The sequence below is a fragment of the Epinephelus moara genome, chromosome 7 (assembly GCF_006386435.1).
Source record: "Epinephelus moara isolate mb chromosome 7, YSFRI_EMoa_1.0, whole genome shotgun sequence".
In the NCBI taxonomy this organism is placed as follows: Eukaryota; Metazoa; Chordata; class Actinopteri; order Perciformes; family Serranidae; genus Epinephelus; species Epinephelus moara.
In genome coordinates this window covers 17,473,428-17,487,496 of record NC_065512.1, presented here as the reverse complement: position 1 = coordinate 17,487,496, position 14,069 = coordinate 17,473,428, and the positions used below count along the sequence as shown (strand labels likewise).

Here is a 14,069-nt window from a genome sequence, read left to right as displayed (position 1 = left end):
TCACCCCAAAATGAAAACTTCATAGTGGTATTTATCAATCTAGATTCAGTCGAAAGGGGTCAGTTGAGGTGGTTCGGGCATCTGATCAGGATGCCTCCTGGGCTCCTCCTGTTAGAGGTGTTCCAGGCACATCCCACCGGTAGGAGGCCCCGGGGCAGACCCAGAACATGCTGGAGGGATTATATATCTCGTCTGGTCTGGGAACGCCTTGGGGCCCCCCAGGAGGAGCTGGAAAGTGTTGCTGGGGAGAGGGACGTCTGGAATGCTTAACTCAGCCTGCTGCCCCCGTGACCCGGCTTCGGATAAGGGGTTGAAGATGGATGGATTGATGTGGTGTCAGTTGCCGAGTGTTGGAGGTATCGGCCGTAGAGAGTCTGCTTTCTCTCCAATATAATGGAACTACATAGCACTCAGCTTGTGGTGCTCAAAGTGCCAGTTACTTAAGGTAATCACTGCGCAGAAGGAAGCGTGCATCTACTGAATGAGCTACATGGATGAGAGGCTTGTGTTTGTGACAGTGCGAGATGTAAAAATTAATGGCGTCCTCCTTAGCTGAGCTGTAACTGTAGCTAGGTGAGTGGTGCTAGGTGAGCTAGCAGTAGATGCAGGCTTCCTTCTGCACAGTGATACGGTTGTTGGATGAGGTTCAGCAGAAAATAGTCCCTACATGAAACTGCTGCTACATAGCACTACAGGTAAGAGGAAAAATATGTTTTTTGATTTTGGGATGAACTGTCCTTATTTTCATGATCGATTCATCATCATTTGGTTTATGAAATATAAGAAAATAGTAGGGGAAAAGGTGGTGCAGTGGTTTGCATTGTCGCTCATCACTCAAAAATCATGTCCTTAATGGATTCCCTTGTAAGATGTAACAGATGCCTAAAAGGTCAGGTATGAATGCAGTGACCTGACTGTCTTTAAGCTTATGTTTAGAATATATGGACTGTCAAATCAGTTGTGCAGATGTTACAACCATCCCCACTGTTGGATCTGTGGTCACACACTATGGGGTTGGTTGTCTCTGTTATTTTAAAAGGGAAGAAATACAACAACTTAACACATTGAGAAAACAAGAACAGGAAAAATCATTCCTTTAAGTACATTTTTTTAAAAGAAAAATACATGTGACAACCAACCCCCGAAAAGAATGTGAAAAGTTTCCCCAGCTGCGACTTTTGCCACTGACTAAACCTCTGACCCCAATACTGAAAATTTGTTTTCAGTACATTTGTTAACAGCGCCCTCTAGGGAGTGAAATCTAATGACTACAACCCTGTTCTCCCTAAATAAACAATGTATATATTGTTACTTCAGTAAAATGTGGCCCCTCACCTGAAAATACTCTTTTTTTAAAGACATTTAGGGCAACTGGTAAAAAAACAAAACAAGAACAACAACAAAAAGAAAAAAAGAGAGCAGCTGGCCACATGACCCAAGAAATTTAAACTAATGGTCTAAGGCAGTAGTTCCCAACTGATGGGTCCACAAATGACTTGCAAATATGTCAAATTTGTTAAAAACACACTTTATTTTGAAGTACAGTCAATTTCCGGCACAGAGCTTTTATTCTGAAGTGCCATTTCCTGCTGTAGAGTGAGTGACTAATGGACAGTTGCTTGACAGAGACAGAAAACTAGCTCAACAACATGGCTAAATGCAAGTATGAGTTTTAATCATAGACTACACATAAAGATGGACGACATGACAGCTCCCCAACGTGTAAAACATAAACCTATAAGCCCCGCCCCTCCATGTTAGTGGATGGGACATGGGCCAAACTAAAAACTTGAAAACTCAAAGTACACGTCAAATAATTTTCATTTTAGGTAGCTTTAGTCACGCTGCAATTTATTCAAGCGTTCGTTTTTCTGATAGGTTTGGTTATAATTATTTATTCAAAGCTACAAACACGGATTTCTACAATACGATTGACAACTGTGTGAGCCAATCAGTGGGCGCACATTCAGTGTCACTGCTTGCGATTGGTCGAACGGGTGTATGGGCGGGAAACTTGATATCGCGGAAACGGTACTGTACTGTGGCTCTGAATGACGTCACCAGAGCAAATTGGCAGCAGTCGTATCCGGGATATTTTAGCGTCACTTCTGCACAGTGGGGGTAATGCTATGATCCATTTACGTTGCTACTAGGGGTGAGACTCAAGATGATGTCGTAAAATGTTGTAACTTCCTGTTTAAATTGGCGGTATGTGTTCCTGATTGCGTTTGTACCATTTACCACCTAAATGTAAACAAAGATGGATGCCTCCAAGAAAGCAGTCGTCACTATTGCAGTAGCGGAGCCTTTATTATTAGCAACACTGCTAGCTACTTTCACCAACACCAACAGGTAAACAACACACACACGACATTCCACGCACAACAACACATCATAAAGCATTCCCATAATATATTCCCATATATAATGTGTACGAGTAATTAAAATGAAGACTTATGGTAAATATAGGGCGCAGCCATCTTTGTTTTCGTCAGTCTTTCAAAACTCGTAATTCTCCGAGTTCATACGAGACTGCTACTGGTAGAACCGCCTCCAAGAGGCGTGTCATGACCGTATTTCCTACCGTCTTACTAGCAGTAAGATCTATATGGAACGGCCCATTACTACTACTACTGATGACGTCACCAGAGCAAGATGGCAGCGGTCTTATCCGGGATATTTTAGCGTCACTTCTGCACAGTGGGGGTAAGTGGAGACCAGACACGTCTACCATCTTTATACAGTCTGTGCCCTGAAGACATTAAAATCTGTGGACTTTGAATTAATGATGAAGGAGAAATCTTGACCCAGTTGGGAACCACTGATCTAAACTAACTATTAGCTTATGTTGGAGTGAATTTCCTCGCTATGGCAGAGAAAAAGAGAGCTGGAAAGGCCTTTAAACCCAAATAATAATGTTGTGACTAACTGTTTTCAGTCAGCTCTGAAAACCCAGCCAGGTTGAATGTGAATGATAGCCAGAGAGCTAACGTTACAGCTAACGAAGAGGCAAAGAGGTGAATGATAGCCAGAGAGCTAATGTTACAGCTAGCCAAGAGGTAGCTGGCGTCACAGTATGTGTTTACTAGGAGAAAGAGCACACACATGCATTGATATAAGTAGATCTGGTGAGGGCCCTTTCGCTGGACCTGTTCAGGGGCCCGGTCATTTCTGCGGACGGGCCTGCCCCTGAGTTCAGTGTGGAGACACAGGAGGTGCAGCTGAGCCGTTGGGCATCAAAGTCTCATAGGGATCTCTATCTTCCTCCTTGGCCGCAGTCGCCTGTACAGAAGGGGCACAAAGTTCAGACCAGCAGTTTTTTATCTGGTGACATCATTGGGGAAGTTTACGTGTTTTCATTCCTGCTGACCACAGATCAGTTTCACAGAGGAAACTGAAGAGCAGAGATGATGAAGCACCCACATCCTGTGCCAGAAGTGACACCTTGTTATCATATTAATCAAAGTTAATGTTTAATCTTATGCGGGTGTGTTACGTTTCCTGTGTCAGTCGTCCACTGCCAAGATAAAACATTGTAGGTGGCTCCAAGTATGTTTTAGAATAGATTTTAACATTTTACTGATTACTTTTAAGGCTCTTCATGGTCTCTCTCCCAGCTGTATCTCTGACCTCTTAATACCTGTCACAGTCTGCTTATCTCCCTAATCTGCTCCTGGTAAATTTCCATTCACCTGTACCCTGCCAGCCATGCCCCTCTCATTAAGCCAGCTCCACTCACCTGTGCTGCCTTCCCCTCAGTGCCAGATTGCTCTACGACTTTCCAGCATTCACTCTTGGCTTGATTCCCCAGTACCGACCCTGCTTGTTCCTGACCTGCCTCTGTCGTCTCTGCCCTGGTAATCACCTCAACCTTCCATCTTTGACTCCGAGTCCTGCTTGCTCCCTTCCTGGTTCCCGTCTGCTCGGCTCTGTGGCTGCACAGTGCTACACCAAACCTGCTTCCCTCAGCTCTCCTTGTTCGGCTCAGTACTTCAGTCTTCACTCCACTACCAGCCTCACAAGAAACCCACCTGCACTCACAGTACAGTCCCCAGCTCTCAGACTGCTCTCGAGTGTTGGCTGCCTGCTCTCGTGTCACTCACTCACCGCAGAGACTACAAGCAAGCTAAACCCACAAACCCCAGAACTGCTGTATATTGGTGTGTGTGTGTGTATTGCTGTCTCCCTGCCTCAGTGTGCTGTATTTGGGTCTGCACTCAACACCTGACAATACCGTACACACCAGGATGTAGTTTGAGGTCCTCGGGCAGAGGTCTTTGTCTGTTCCAGAGGTTGAAAACTCAGCCTCTATGGGCTTCTTTGCCCGGGCCCCCTAGAGTCTAGGATCACCACTGCTCACTGTCAGGACTTACTGGGACTCACAGCACAGAGCCATCGTAAATGTTAATAGTAACACCTGTTTTTTTTTTAAATAAAATAAAGGCTGTGAGAATGACTTTAAATTCAAATTGAGATTGTTGTTATTGCTGATTTAATGTAAGACCTGTATGTGGTTTTTGGCGAGGCATCAAAGAGTTTTTGCCACGGGGAGCTGAGCTGCGACCACGTTTCAGAAATACTAAGTGGAGCAAAACATTTATACTTATGCATCTAAACCATTTCGCTTATGTTTCTTTTTATCTTGAACCATAATAATAGAGTTTATTTTCTTTACACCTCTGATTGTTGAGATTATATGCTGGAGTTGAGCATCTTACCTCGGATTTTTTCTTCTTCTTCTTGCCTTTTTTCTAGAAAAGATAAAATACAACACAGTGACTGACAGTGAAGACACCAGAACAGGTGAGAATGAGACCTTTACAGGTATTAAGTGACTTACTTTTCCTTTTACTGGCTGGAGCACCTGGTAAGGATCATCATCGTTCATCCTGTCGAGCTCCTGAAGAGGAAATATAAAGTTATAACTAAATACCTAACAGCAGAGTTAAACACATCGAGTGGTGTGAGGGTTCTTACCTGGTAAATGCCTCCGTCATCTGCCTGTCAGTGAGAAATCAGTGAGAAATACATACAGTAAGAGTGTGAAATGCACATATTCAAGTAGTGACACATGTACAAATAGATTAAGTTTAAATATCAATGAATTAACTGTGAAGAAATGGAAAATTTGTCAACTTACAGGTGCTGCAGCAGACGGGACGTGAGAAAACTACAGACAGGAAGAAAAAATATATTAAAAACATTATTTTAAAGGTGAAAGGTGATTGATTAATCATAACAAATTATCATCATTAATTACAAGAGTCCAAATTTATGTCTTCCAGTTAGAGCTGATTAACTGTTTAATATTTTTAGCAAAAAAGTCAAATATTTTCAGGGTTTACCTTCTTTAATGTGAGGACTTGTTGCCTCTCTATTTTTATAGATTAAACATTGGGGTTTTGGACTGTTGTTTCAAAAAAACAAGCAATATAAAGTTGTCACATTCCACTCAGGGAAATTGTGATGGGCATTTGTTTTCTCTATTTTATGTCATTGTATAGATTATTAATTGAATAATCTCAAAAAGAACTGTCGGATTAAATGATAAAGAATAATTGGTTAGAAATGTATTTTAAAAAAACAGGCAGCAATTTTTTCAAATGGGTGAATATAATCTCTGCGTGTTGCAACATTACTTGTGGTTTACCCCAGGGGTCAGTATTGGGACCACTGCTGTTTCTATTTTATATTGATAACTTATGTTAAAAAACAACAACAAAATTTTAGTTATTTGCAGATAATAAAACTATTTTTATGCTCGGAGAGGATTTACAGCTGCTTTTGACTGAAATCACAACGGAACTGAATAAACTGAAAAGACAGTTTGACAAAAACAAACTGTTGCTAATTCAGTTTTGACAAAGACCAAAATTATGTTATTTGGAAACTGAAAAACTGATGCGCAAGTGCAAAGTAAGATAGATAATGTTTATATAGAAAAAGTGTGTGAAAATAAATTTCTGGGATTGATACTGGATCACAAAATCAGCTGGGAACATTAAATAAGCCATAAATAATGGTTGCTATATGGTTAAAAACAACCTACTTTCATTTAAAATAAAATATAAAAATAAAAAATGATGCCACAGCGGCCCAGGTTCGACTCCAGCCTGTGGCCCTTTGCTGCATGTCAATCCCTCTCTCTCTCCCCCCTTTCACGCTTGTCTGTCCTGTCAATTAAAGGCCAAAATGCCCCAAAAAATATCTTTAATAAATAAATAAATAAATAAAAGATGATGATAAAATATGAACTTCTCAGAAAAGTCTTTGGCAACAAAAGGTTTCCCAATATCTTCATTTAAAATATAATCTTTTTACACAAATGTACATATCTTTATAAAACATGTCCATCAGTATTTCTTTACTTTTTTCAAGTTCAGCTAATCTGAATGCCAGTTACCTGTAATAAAACACCATAATAGCCACTGTCCTCTACATGTTGTTAACACCTGGATATCATATAATTTATTTACCTGGGCTCGGTTGAGATGGGGTTTGTATATTTAATATTTAATATCTAAGATTGTTGTTTATTTATCTATATTAATAAGGGATAGTTGTTGACAATTTCCTTTTTAAATGGGACGTGAATACTGGGAAGGGAGTAGGATTATATAAGTGTACACCCCTTCCTACATTTTGAGCATGTCTGTTGATGTTTTGTTTGTTTTGTTTTATTTATCTATTTATTAATTGTTTGCTCAAAATAAAGTAATTAATTAATGCATTCATTCATTGTTAGCACATGTTTACACCTGAGATACCTTAACCAGAAATTTACTTACTTAACAATAAATAATTACTTATTAAATCTGTCATCAGGTAGCATTCTGTCTGTCAACTAAACAATTACTTGATTAATTACTTCAGTTACATAGGGCCGCAGTCTTGAGGCTCCACTTCCTGTGCTGTAACTCACCTTTTCTTTGAAGAAAAGCGCTGTGGCCACGATGCAGTAAACAATCAGGATTGCATCCAGGAAGTAGCAGATGACCGGGTGAGTGAAAAATATCTCTGTAGGACAAAGAGAGAAATATTGTAAGTACCTTATTATACAGTATATTTCTGAGGGGTTTCAACATTTTTGTTTTGTGAGACTTTTCCTAAATACATGTGGGAAATCAAATATGACTATATTCATCCTCAGGGAAATTCACATTAGTGCAGCACAAAGGACAGCATGAGATGTTAAAAGAATAAGAACAATTTAAATTAAATAAACTAAATTAAAAATAAATAAATGGCATTTTAACAAAAGCTTGAAACATTGTACGTATTATTGGACTATTCTTTTTCCAAAAATTGTGCAAATATCTGTGCGAATATGTCTGTGCAAAAATAAAGACAGTGCAAGAGAATCCTTTCAGGCCTTTTTCACAGCTGATATTTTGACTTATGAAAGAACATGTGTCACTAATAACGTTAATGATGGCTTCTTTCAGTTTAAATCTCCCAGTAAAACATGACGACATTTTAGCCTGTGCTTTACTTAAACAATTGCAGATTAAGGTTTTACTTTCAAAACCCCAGTGCACAAAATCTGCATTATGAGTCATTTTAATTCATAATTGAGTCCTTTTTAAAAGTGGGAAAAAACAATCTGGGAGCTATAAGAATATTAAAGCTGTTTAGTATTTTATGTAATGTAATTTTTGATAATTCTAATGCAGCGACCTGTTTTATTCTTGCTTTCTGTGTATGGTATCTTTCCTGTTTCAAGCTACAGACAGAGTAATACAGTAAATAAATGACATCTTTACTGCAATGGCAGATTTTTAAATCTCTCACAACATAACAAGTACCTTTTATATGTAATACTTTAATTTGCTGATATTACTTCTGTATTTTACTGAGGAGTCATTTTAAATGCAGGAATTTTGGAATTAAGTATTTTAATAGTGTTACACTTTTACTTTAGTAAAGGCTCTGACTTCTTTGAATACTTGGTGTTAGTATGAATAATAATATAATACTAATAATAAACATAAGACAGATATCACTGAAGTTGGATAGTAATCATGTATCTTCACTGATGTTAATAAACAAAATTAAAAAACCTTGTATTAACCGGTTTCTTTACAATAAATACGAACTGTTAGAGTTGCTAAGTTATTTCTTTTTGCTTAAATAAAACGTTGATTGCAGAAGAAAATTAACAAAAGATAAATTGAGTTATATAAATGAAATATAGATATAGATTGTACATTGTCTTTGTGTAAATATATACAATGCAAAACAAAGTGTCCAATGAAGTGATATAGAAACAAGTATTGTAAAGTAATAAAAAAAATATTTATGAAAATTTACATATCAGTGTTGTACAGTATGCGATAAATGTGCAAAATATTTAATACTTATTCCATCTAATTCTTGGGAATAATAGTATTGTGATACACTGTATAATATATATATTGTTTATGTATAATATATTGTCACATACGATACATAAACAATAATAATTTAATTTATTGTGTTATTTGTCATAATATTATTTTTACTCACTGTGTGTAGAAGGATTCTCTGAATACTTCTTTCACCATTGGGTGTAAATAAGAATAATTTATTAATACAATAATATAAATATTATCAGACAGATATCACTGCCGTCGTCAGGTAAAAATCATGTATCTTGACTGATCCAATCTCAAAGAACAAAAATGAAAAAAAAACTCTAATGGAGTATTTAATACTTGTTCTAGTAATATTCAAATAATAATAAAATAGTTTTTCATTTAGCAAATTTTATTTGAAAGTAACTACTTTTTTAATTTAATTTAATTTAATTTCGTACTTCTTATTTGTTGTGATATTATTCCTTTAAATTACTGTAAGGGTTCGAGTACTTCTCTTCTGACTTAAGAAACAAACTATAAAAGTAGGGCATAAGGCCTCAGTGTGTGTGTGTGTGTGTGTGTTTGACATGACCTACAGGGTACCCGTTCAGCTACATGAGATGGAAAATAGCCGGTTTGTGAGGCTCATGAGAGCGTTGAGTAAGACCCCCCTGCAACAGGAAACTACATATGTGCAGTTCAGTAGATAAATGTCTTCCTGTCAGCTCGATGATGGGCTGCTCTGTGGTCTTGGCGAGGCCCGTTTATCTCACTGTGCGGTCGGAACAGACGCCATGTTGTTAGATAGTCCCCAGTCGTGGTGATTCATTGAAGCTGAAACTTCCTCGTCAAATCTAAATCACCTAAAGTTGTCTCAGGATGTTGAGTTTCTTTTTAGATTATTTTTAGACTTAAAAAACAAATTGTGTAATTTCTGTCACTGAGAGGGAAGTGAGGCCGAGCTGGTCAAAGACTCACTGTTGTTTAAGTTCTCAAAATGTCACCTTTCAGACGCCTTTTCACATGGACCCGGCCGTGGATCCAGGTACGACAGTGTTCACACCAATGAAACAAACTGGACTCGGGGGGTCAAGTAAACGGTAGTTTACGCAGGTTGATTTTAGCGCTGCTCATCGTGGACTATATTGCTGTCATTGTTCATTTTAGTCAAACCATACAGTTTGAAAACAAGGCACGGCTCCAACTAGAAAACAATGTTTAGATGCATTGGATGTGCTGAATGTGCATATTAAGGCAGTACAGGAGGAGGTGTCATTTCATAATGACAGGAGGAGGACATAATGGAAGATGAAGACTGCACACTGACAGATTTATTACTGGATTAAGAATTAAAGAAACGCAGACAAAAAAAATACAGACTTGGGGTGCAAAGACTAACTGTCAAACTCTTTATTTTACTTCTAGAAAAGCCAAACATTGTTTAAATCTACTAAATTATATTTAAGATTATACTGTATTTAATCACTCTCACCCCTTATAACTAACATCACACAAGAAACCTTGGTGTTATATTGGACTCAGATTTAAATTTCCACATCCATAACGTCATCTGCCTAGTACCATTTAAAAAACATTGCTAGAGTCAGAGGTATAATGTTAAATCAAAACCTTGAAAGGCTCACACATGCCTTTATTTCCAATATATTAGATTACTGCAGTGGTCTGTGTGTAGGACTTTCAAAACGAGCTGCTCTGCAACTTCAGCTTATTCAGAATGCTGTTGTTAAGGTCCTGAGAAAAACTAGGAGATATGACCGCTTTACTCCAGCTCTAAAATCCTTACACTGCCTACCTGTCACACAGAGAACTGATTTCAAAACATCACTCTATGGCTCAGCACCCAAATATATGAACCTTCTCGGACCCTGAGGACATCTGGAGCCAGCCTGCTGACTGTCCCAAGAGTTAAAACAAAACGTGGTGAAGCAGCGCTTTGTTATCATGCAGCACAAACCTGGAATAACCTTCCAGATGATGTTAGAAAAGCCAGACTCTGAACACTTTGAAGTCGCAGCTAAAAACATTACTTTTTTACACTGCCTCCTCCACCCTGTAATGACTGCAACCTTGTTTTAAAACTCAATTTTAAATCAATTTAAATAATCCTAATAATCTCTTATTTCTTATCCGCACTTTTGCTATTTTTAATGGTGATTTTTTTAAATTGTAAATCATTTAGTAATCAATTTTACCTTTTGTGTTTTTTTCTCCTTACTCTTTTCTGTCGGGTTTATATTTTATTGTTCTGTAAAGCACTTTGAATCGCCCTTGTGTATGAAATGTGCTGTACAAATACAGCTGCCTTGCCTCTCTTTATTGTTATAGTAAACACACATTTGCTGATTTTTGTTTGTTGTTTTTTCTTTATTTCTCAATATAAAGCAAGTTATCGTCAGTAAACAGGAGCACCCATTTTAAATGTTATGACTCTATGACATAGACCAGGAGCCGCATGTGGCTCTTTAGACCTTCTATAACAGTTATTTTTTAACATTCTTAATATTTTCATATATCATTGTTGATGGCCTAAAGTGATTATTGCATTCTACAACTGTAAAAATATGTAGCCTATACATCAAATTAAAAAATGTCTTAACATTTCATCGACAAAACGTGCGTCATACGTCTACGACCTGGTGCCTTTTCCTCTAAATTTTGCTGAACTTCAGTAGCGGTGGCTAACATGGAGTCTTCTAGCAAGGCAAGCTATGGTTTTAAAATCCAAAAAGGGAAATGCCTTCGAGGAAAACAGAGGATTTAATAATGGTGTGAAATTAAGTACGGCAATAAGACTGTTTAACACCTCCTGAATCCAGTCACACACACCACATTAGCCACAGCTGGACTGTGGAATGAGCAATTTCAGTTTAATTTTAATTTGATTTCTAATTTTCTATTTATGCACTTATTCTTAACGTATTTCATTTTATGTTTATTTTAATATCACCGTATTGTTGTTGATGCGGGGAAATGTGGTTGTTGTTTTTTATAAGCTGCTGGATTGTTGAACTCCCTTCAGGGATGAATAAAGTTCTTTCTATTCTATTCTAAATAGCCCACTGCAGAGTAGCTACCTTGTAGTAAATCATATAATGAATGCAGACAGATTGTTTTTTCTTTTTTTGGCCTACAATGGCTCTTTTAACAGTGAAGGTTGCCGACTCCTGAACCCATTGTTGGTAAGTGGTTAACAGTGTTTTAGAAATAGGTTAGAGGGCTCCTGCTGCATCGACGAGCATGTTCAGGACGCTGTTATCACCTTGTCATCAGCTGTAGGCAATACTTTACGTTTCTTTACAATTCAAACAGGCTGTTGTAAATGTATGGTTATGCTTAGGCGCAAAAAAAGATAATGTTTTGACTTCAAACATGGCTGGAAACGCCTCAGTGTCTCACTAGTAAATAAGCTGTATTGTTGTTTGTTGGTCTCAAATACTGGTCTTCAGCGGTTTGCAGCTTAGCAACCATCTAGCCTAGATGTCACGCCATCCACCATCCCCCACACCCTCTGATGACAAATTCAACTGTTTAGGTACAAAAATGACGTGGTTATGGTTGAGAAAAGACCATGTTTTAGCTTAAACTGCCCCCATTTGCAGGCACAAATGCTGCCGGAAACGCCTCAGTGTCTCACTAATAAACAGGTGGCATTGTTATTTGTTCATCTCAAACATTGGTCTGCATTTTAGCAGCCATGTGGCCTAGATGTCATGCCATCCACCTTCCAATGATGACGTGAACTCATGTCGTCGCATTACAACAAACACGGATGCTAAATGGCTGATAAAGGCCTTCTAGTTATGCTAGTCAGTGTAGCAGGAGCCTCCTAACCTATATCTAAAACTCTGATACCCACTCCTTAATGAAGAAGAAGAAGATATAGTTTATTAATCCCTGAGAGGTAATTACATTTTTTTCCACTGTTGTCATATACACACAAGCCCGAAATACACTCTCATGCACAAACAGGAAATCTACACGCATTAAATGGAGAGATGTCAGAGTGATAACGTTCAAACCAGGTGGAAGGAACTGAGGAATAAAGGCCTTCAAAAGGTCACAAGGTTACAAGTATGCAGCCAGGTGTTATGACAGCAGCCATCCTTCACACAATACAGAGTTTGTTTCTCCGCTGAGGAAGTTCTGATGTTTCATCTTAACAAGTTGCAACAGCAGAAATTCACCTTCAGTGTTTTCGCACGAGGGAGATTATTTATACATGCGCGCTCTCTGGTAATGCCTTCATCATGATGAGTCTGACTGAAATACACGACAGCACTTGAAAGTGTTTTTTGATCATTTTGAAAATGTTTTTTTCCACAGCCCTCCTTAACTACGACATAAAAGGGAGAGTCTGGGAAACATCAAATGCACATAAACTTCCTCCTCTACTGAAAAAACTTCTCAAGTTAAACAAAGAGGAACGAAAGAATATTATTGTTTACTTTGTGTTGACGCTGCTGAATTACAGTCAGTCACATATGGATTTATTACAGTTTATGTAAGAAGAATAAAATAACCAAAGCCCTTCTGCAGAATGTAAAATTTAAGAGCATTAAACACCTTCTTCTGATTTCAATTTGTGCGTCGGCAATGGACTGCAAGCTTGTTCATTCATTTCAATTTGTGTTGAGTTGGAAAATATACACATCTATTCAGATAGCATTGAATGGAAAGTATTAATTTATGTCTTATCGTCTTTACCTTGTGACAAAACCTCAAATAGCTCAACCTTTTCCATTAGATAATGCTGTGAAGAGGAAACTTCACTATCTCATCTGTGACTCTCTTGCGCTTTTGCTAAACAGACATCAGATATTTATATCTCTCTGTAAGATATTATGTCTCCTAAAAGTTGATGAACAAGTAATTTGAAGTCATTTAAAGATCGAGTGCAGCCTGTTCTCTCAGCTGTCATGTACCCGAGGAGCGATGGCCTGCGTAACGGAAGATAACAAAGATTTCTGTGTCAAAAAGCATCAGAGTTTAGTTTTAAATTAATTCAGCATCAGTCTCTCGACACCCACAGACTCTTTCACAGTGCCGGGTGTCCTTGATCACTTATGCAAACACTTCAGCCCAAACTCATTCCCAAAACAGCTGTTGTGTATTTATATAACTTACCTTTCGAGGAAACAGGCACCACGAGCACAAACAGCACCAACACACCTGTCCTCAGTGAATTCATGACTCTCGCTCCTCGTCTCTCTGTCTGTCTGAAACAAGCTTTTCTTTCTTTCTGTCTTTCTTTCTTTCTCTCCTCTGGTTGTTACTGGTTGCTTCACTCAGTGATCAGAGGAAGTGGCTGAACTGACTACCTGCCAATGGACTGAGACGTTGACTGTGTGAACTTCAAAGCATCGTACAGCCTTCAACACCCACAGTAACTCTCAGTGACTGTGTTGTGCTCAACTGTTTCCCCCCTAAAAAAGCCCTGACACAATCTGTCCCTCCAGGCTAATCTCAACATCAATGATGCCCTGCTCTGCCTCTGAGATGCCTCTAGAATCTAGAGTCTGGATTATGTAACAAGTTTATGTGAACAGCAGGTCACACTTTCCTTTAACTCACCCACACAGTTATTCCACCTGTTTAACATGCTGTATGTAATCAGTTAATAAATGCTTTATGACACACTGTAATGCAATGGCACCTCTGATGAGCACATATTTGTGGTTGAAAAAAATGTTAAAGGGGAACACCACCTAGATT

At 38.3% G+C, this 14,069-nt stretch overlaps 1 protein-coding gene across 1 annotated transcript; it reads right to left on the bottom strand.

Annotated features, from left to right (window-relative positions):
- Window positions 1–1,507: 1,507 nt before the first annotated feature.
- Window positions 1,508–13,752, bottom strand: cd247l (CD247 antigen like). The gene is made up of 7 exons (XM_050048509.1): window positions 13,482–13,752; window positions 6,923–7,017; window positions 5,141–5,170; window positions 4,978–5,001; window positions 4,841–4,900; window positions 4,719–4,751; window positions 1,508–3,282 (listed from the first exon to the last, which is right to left on the bottom strand). Exons 1-7 carry the CDS (start codon window positions 13,543–13,545, stop codon window positions 3,196–3,198), a joined length of 393 nt encoding a protein of 130 aa, XP_049904466.1. The 5' UTR covers window positions 13,546–13,752; the 3' UTR covers window positions 1,508–3,195.
- Window positions 13,753–14,069: the final 317 nt, after the last annotated feature.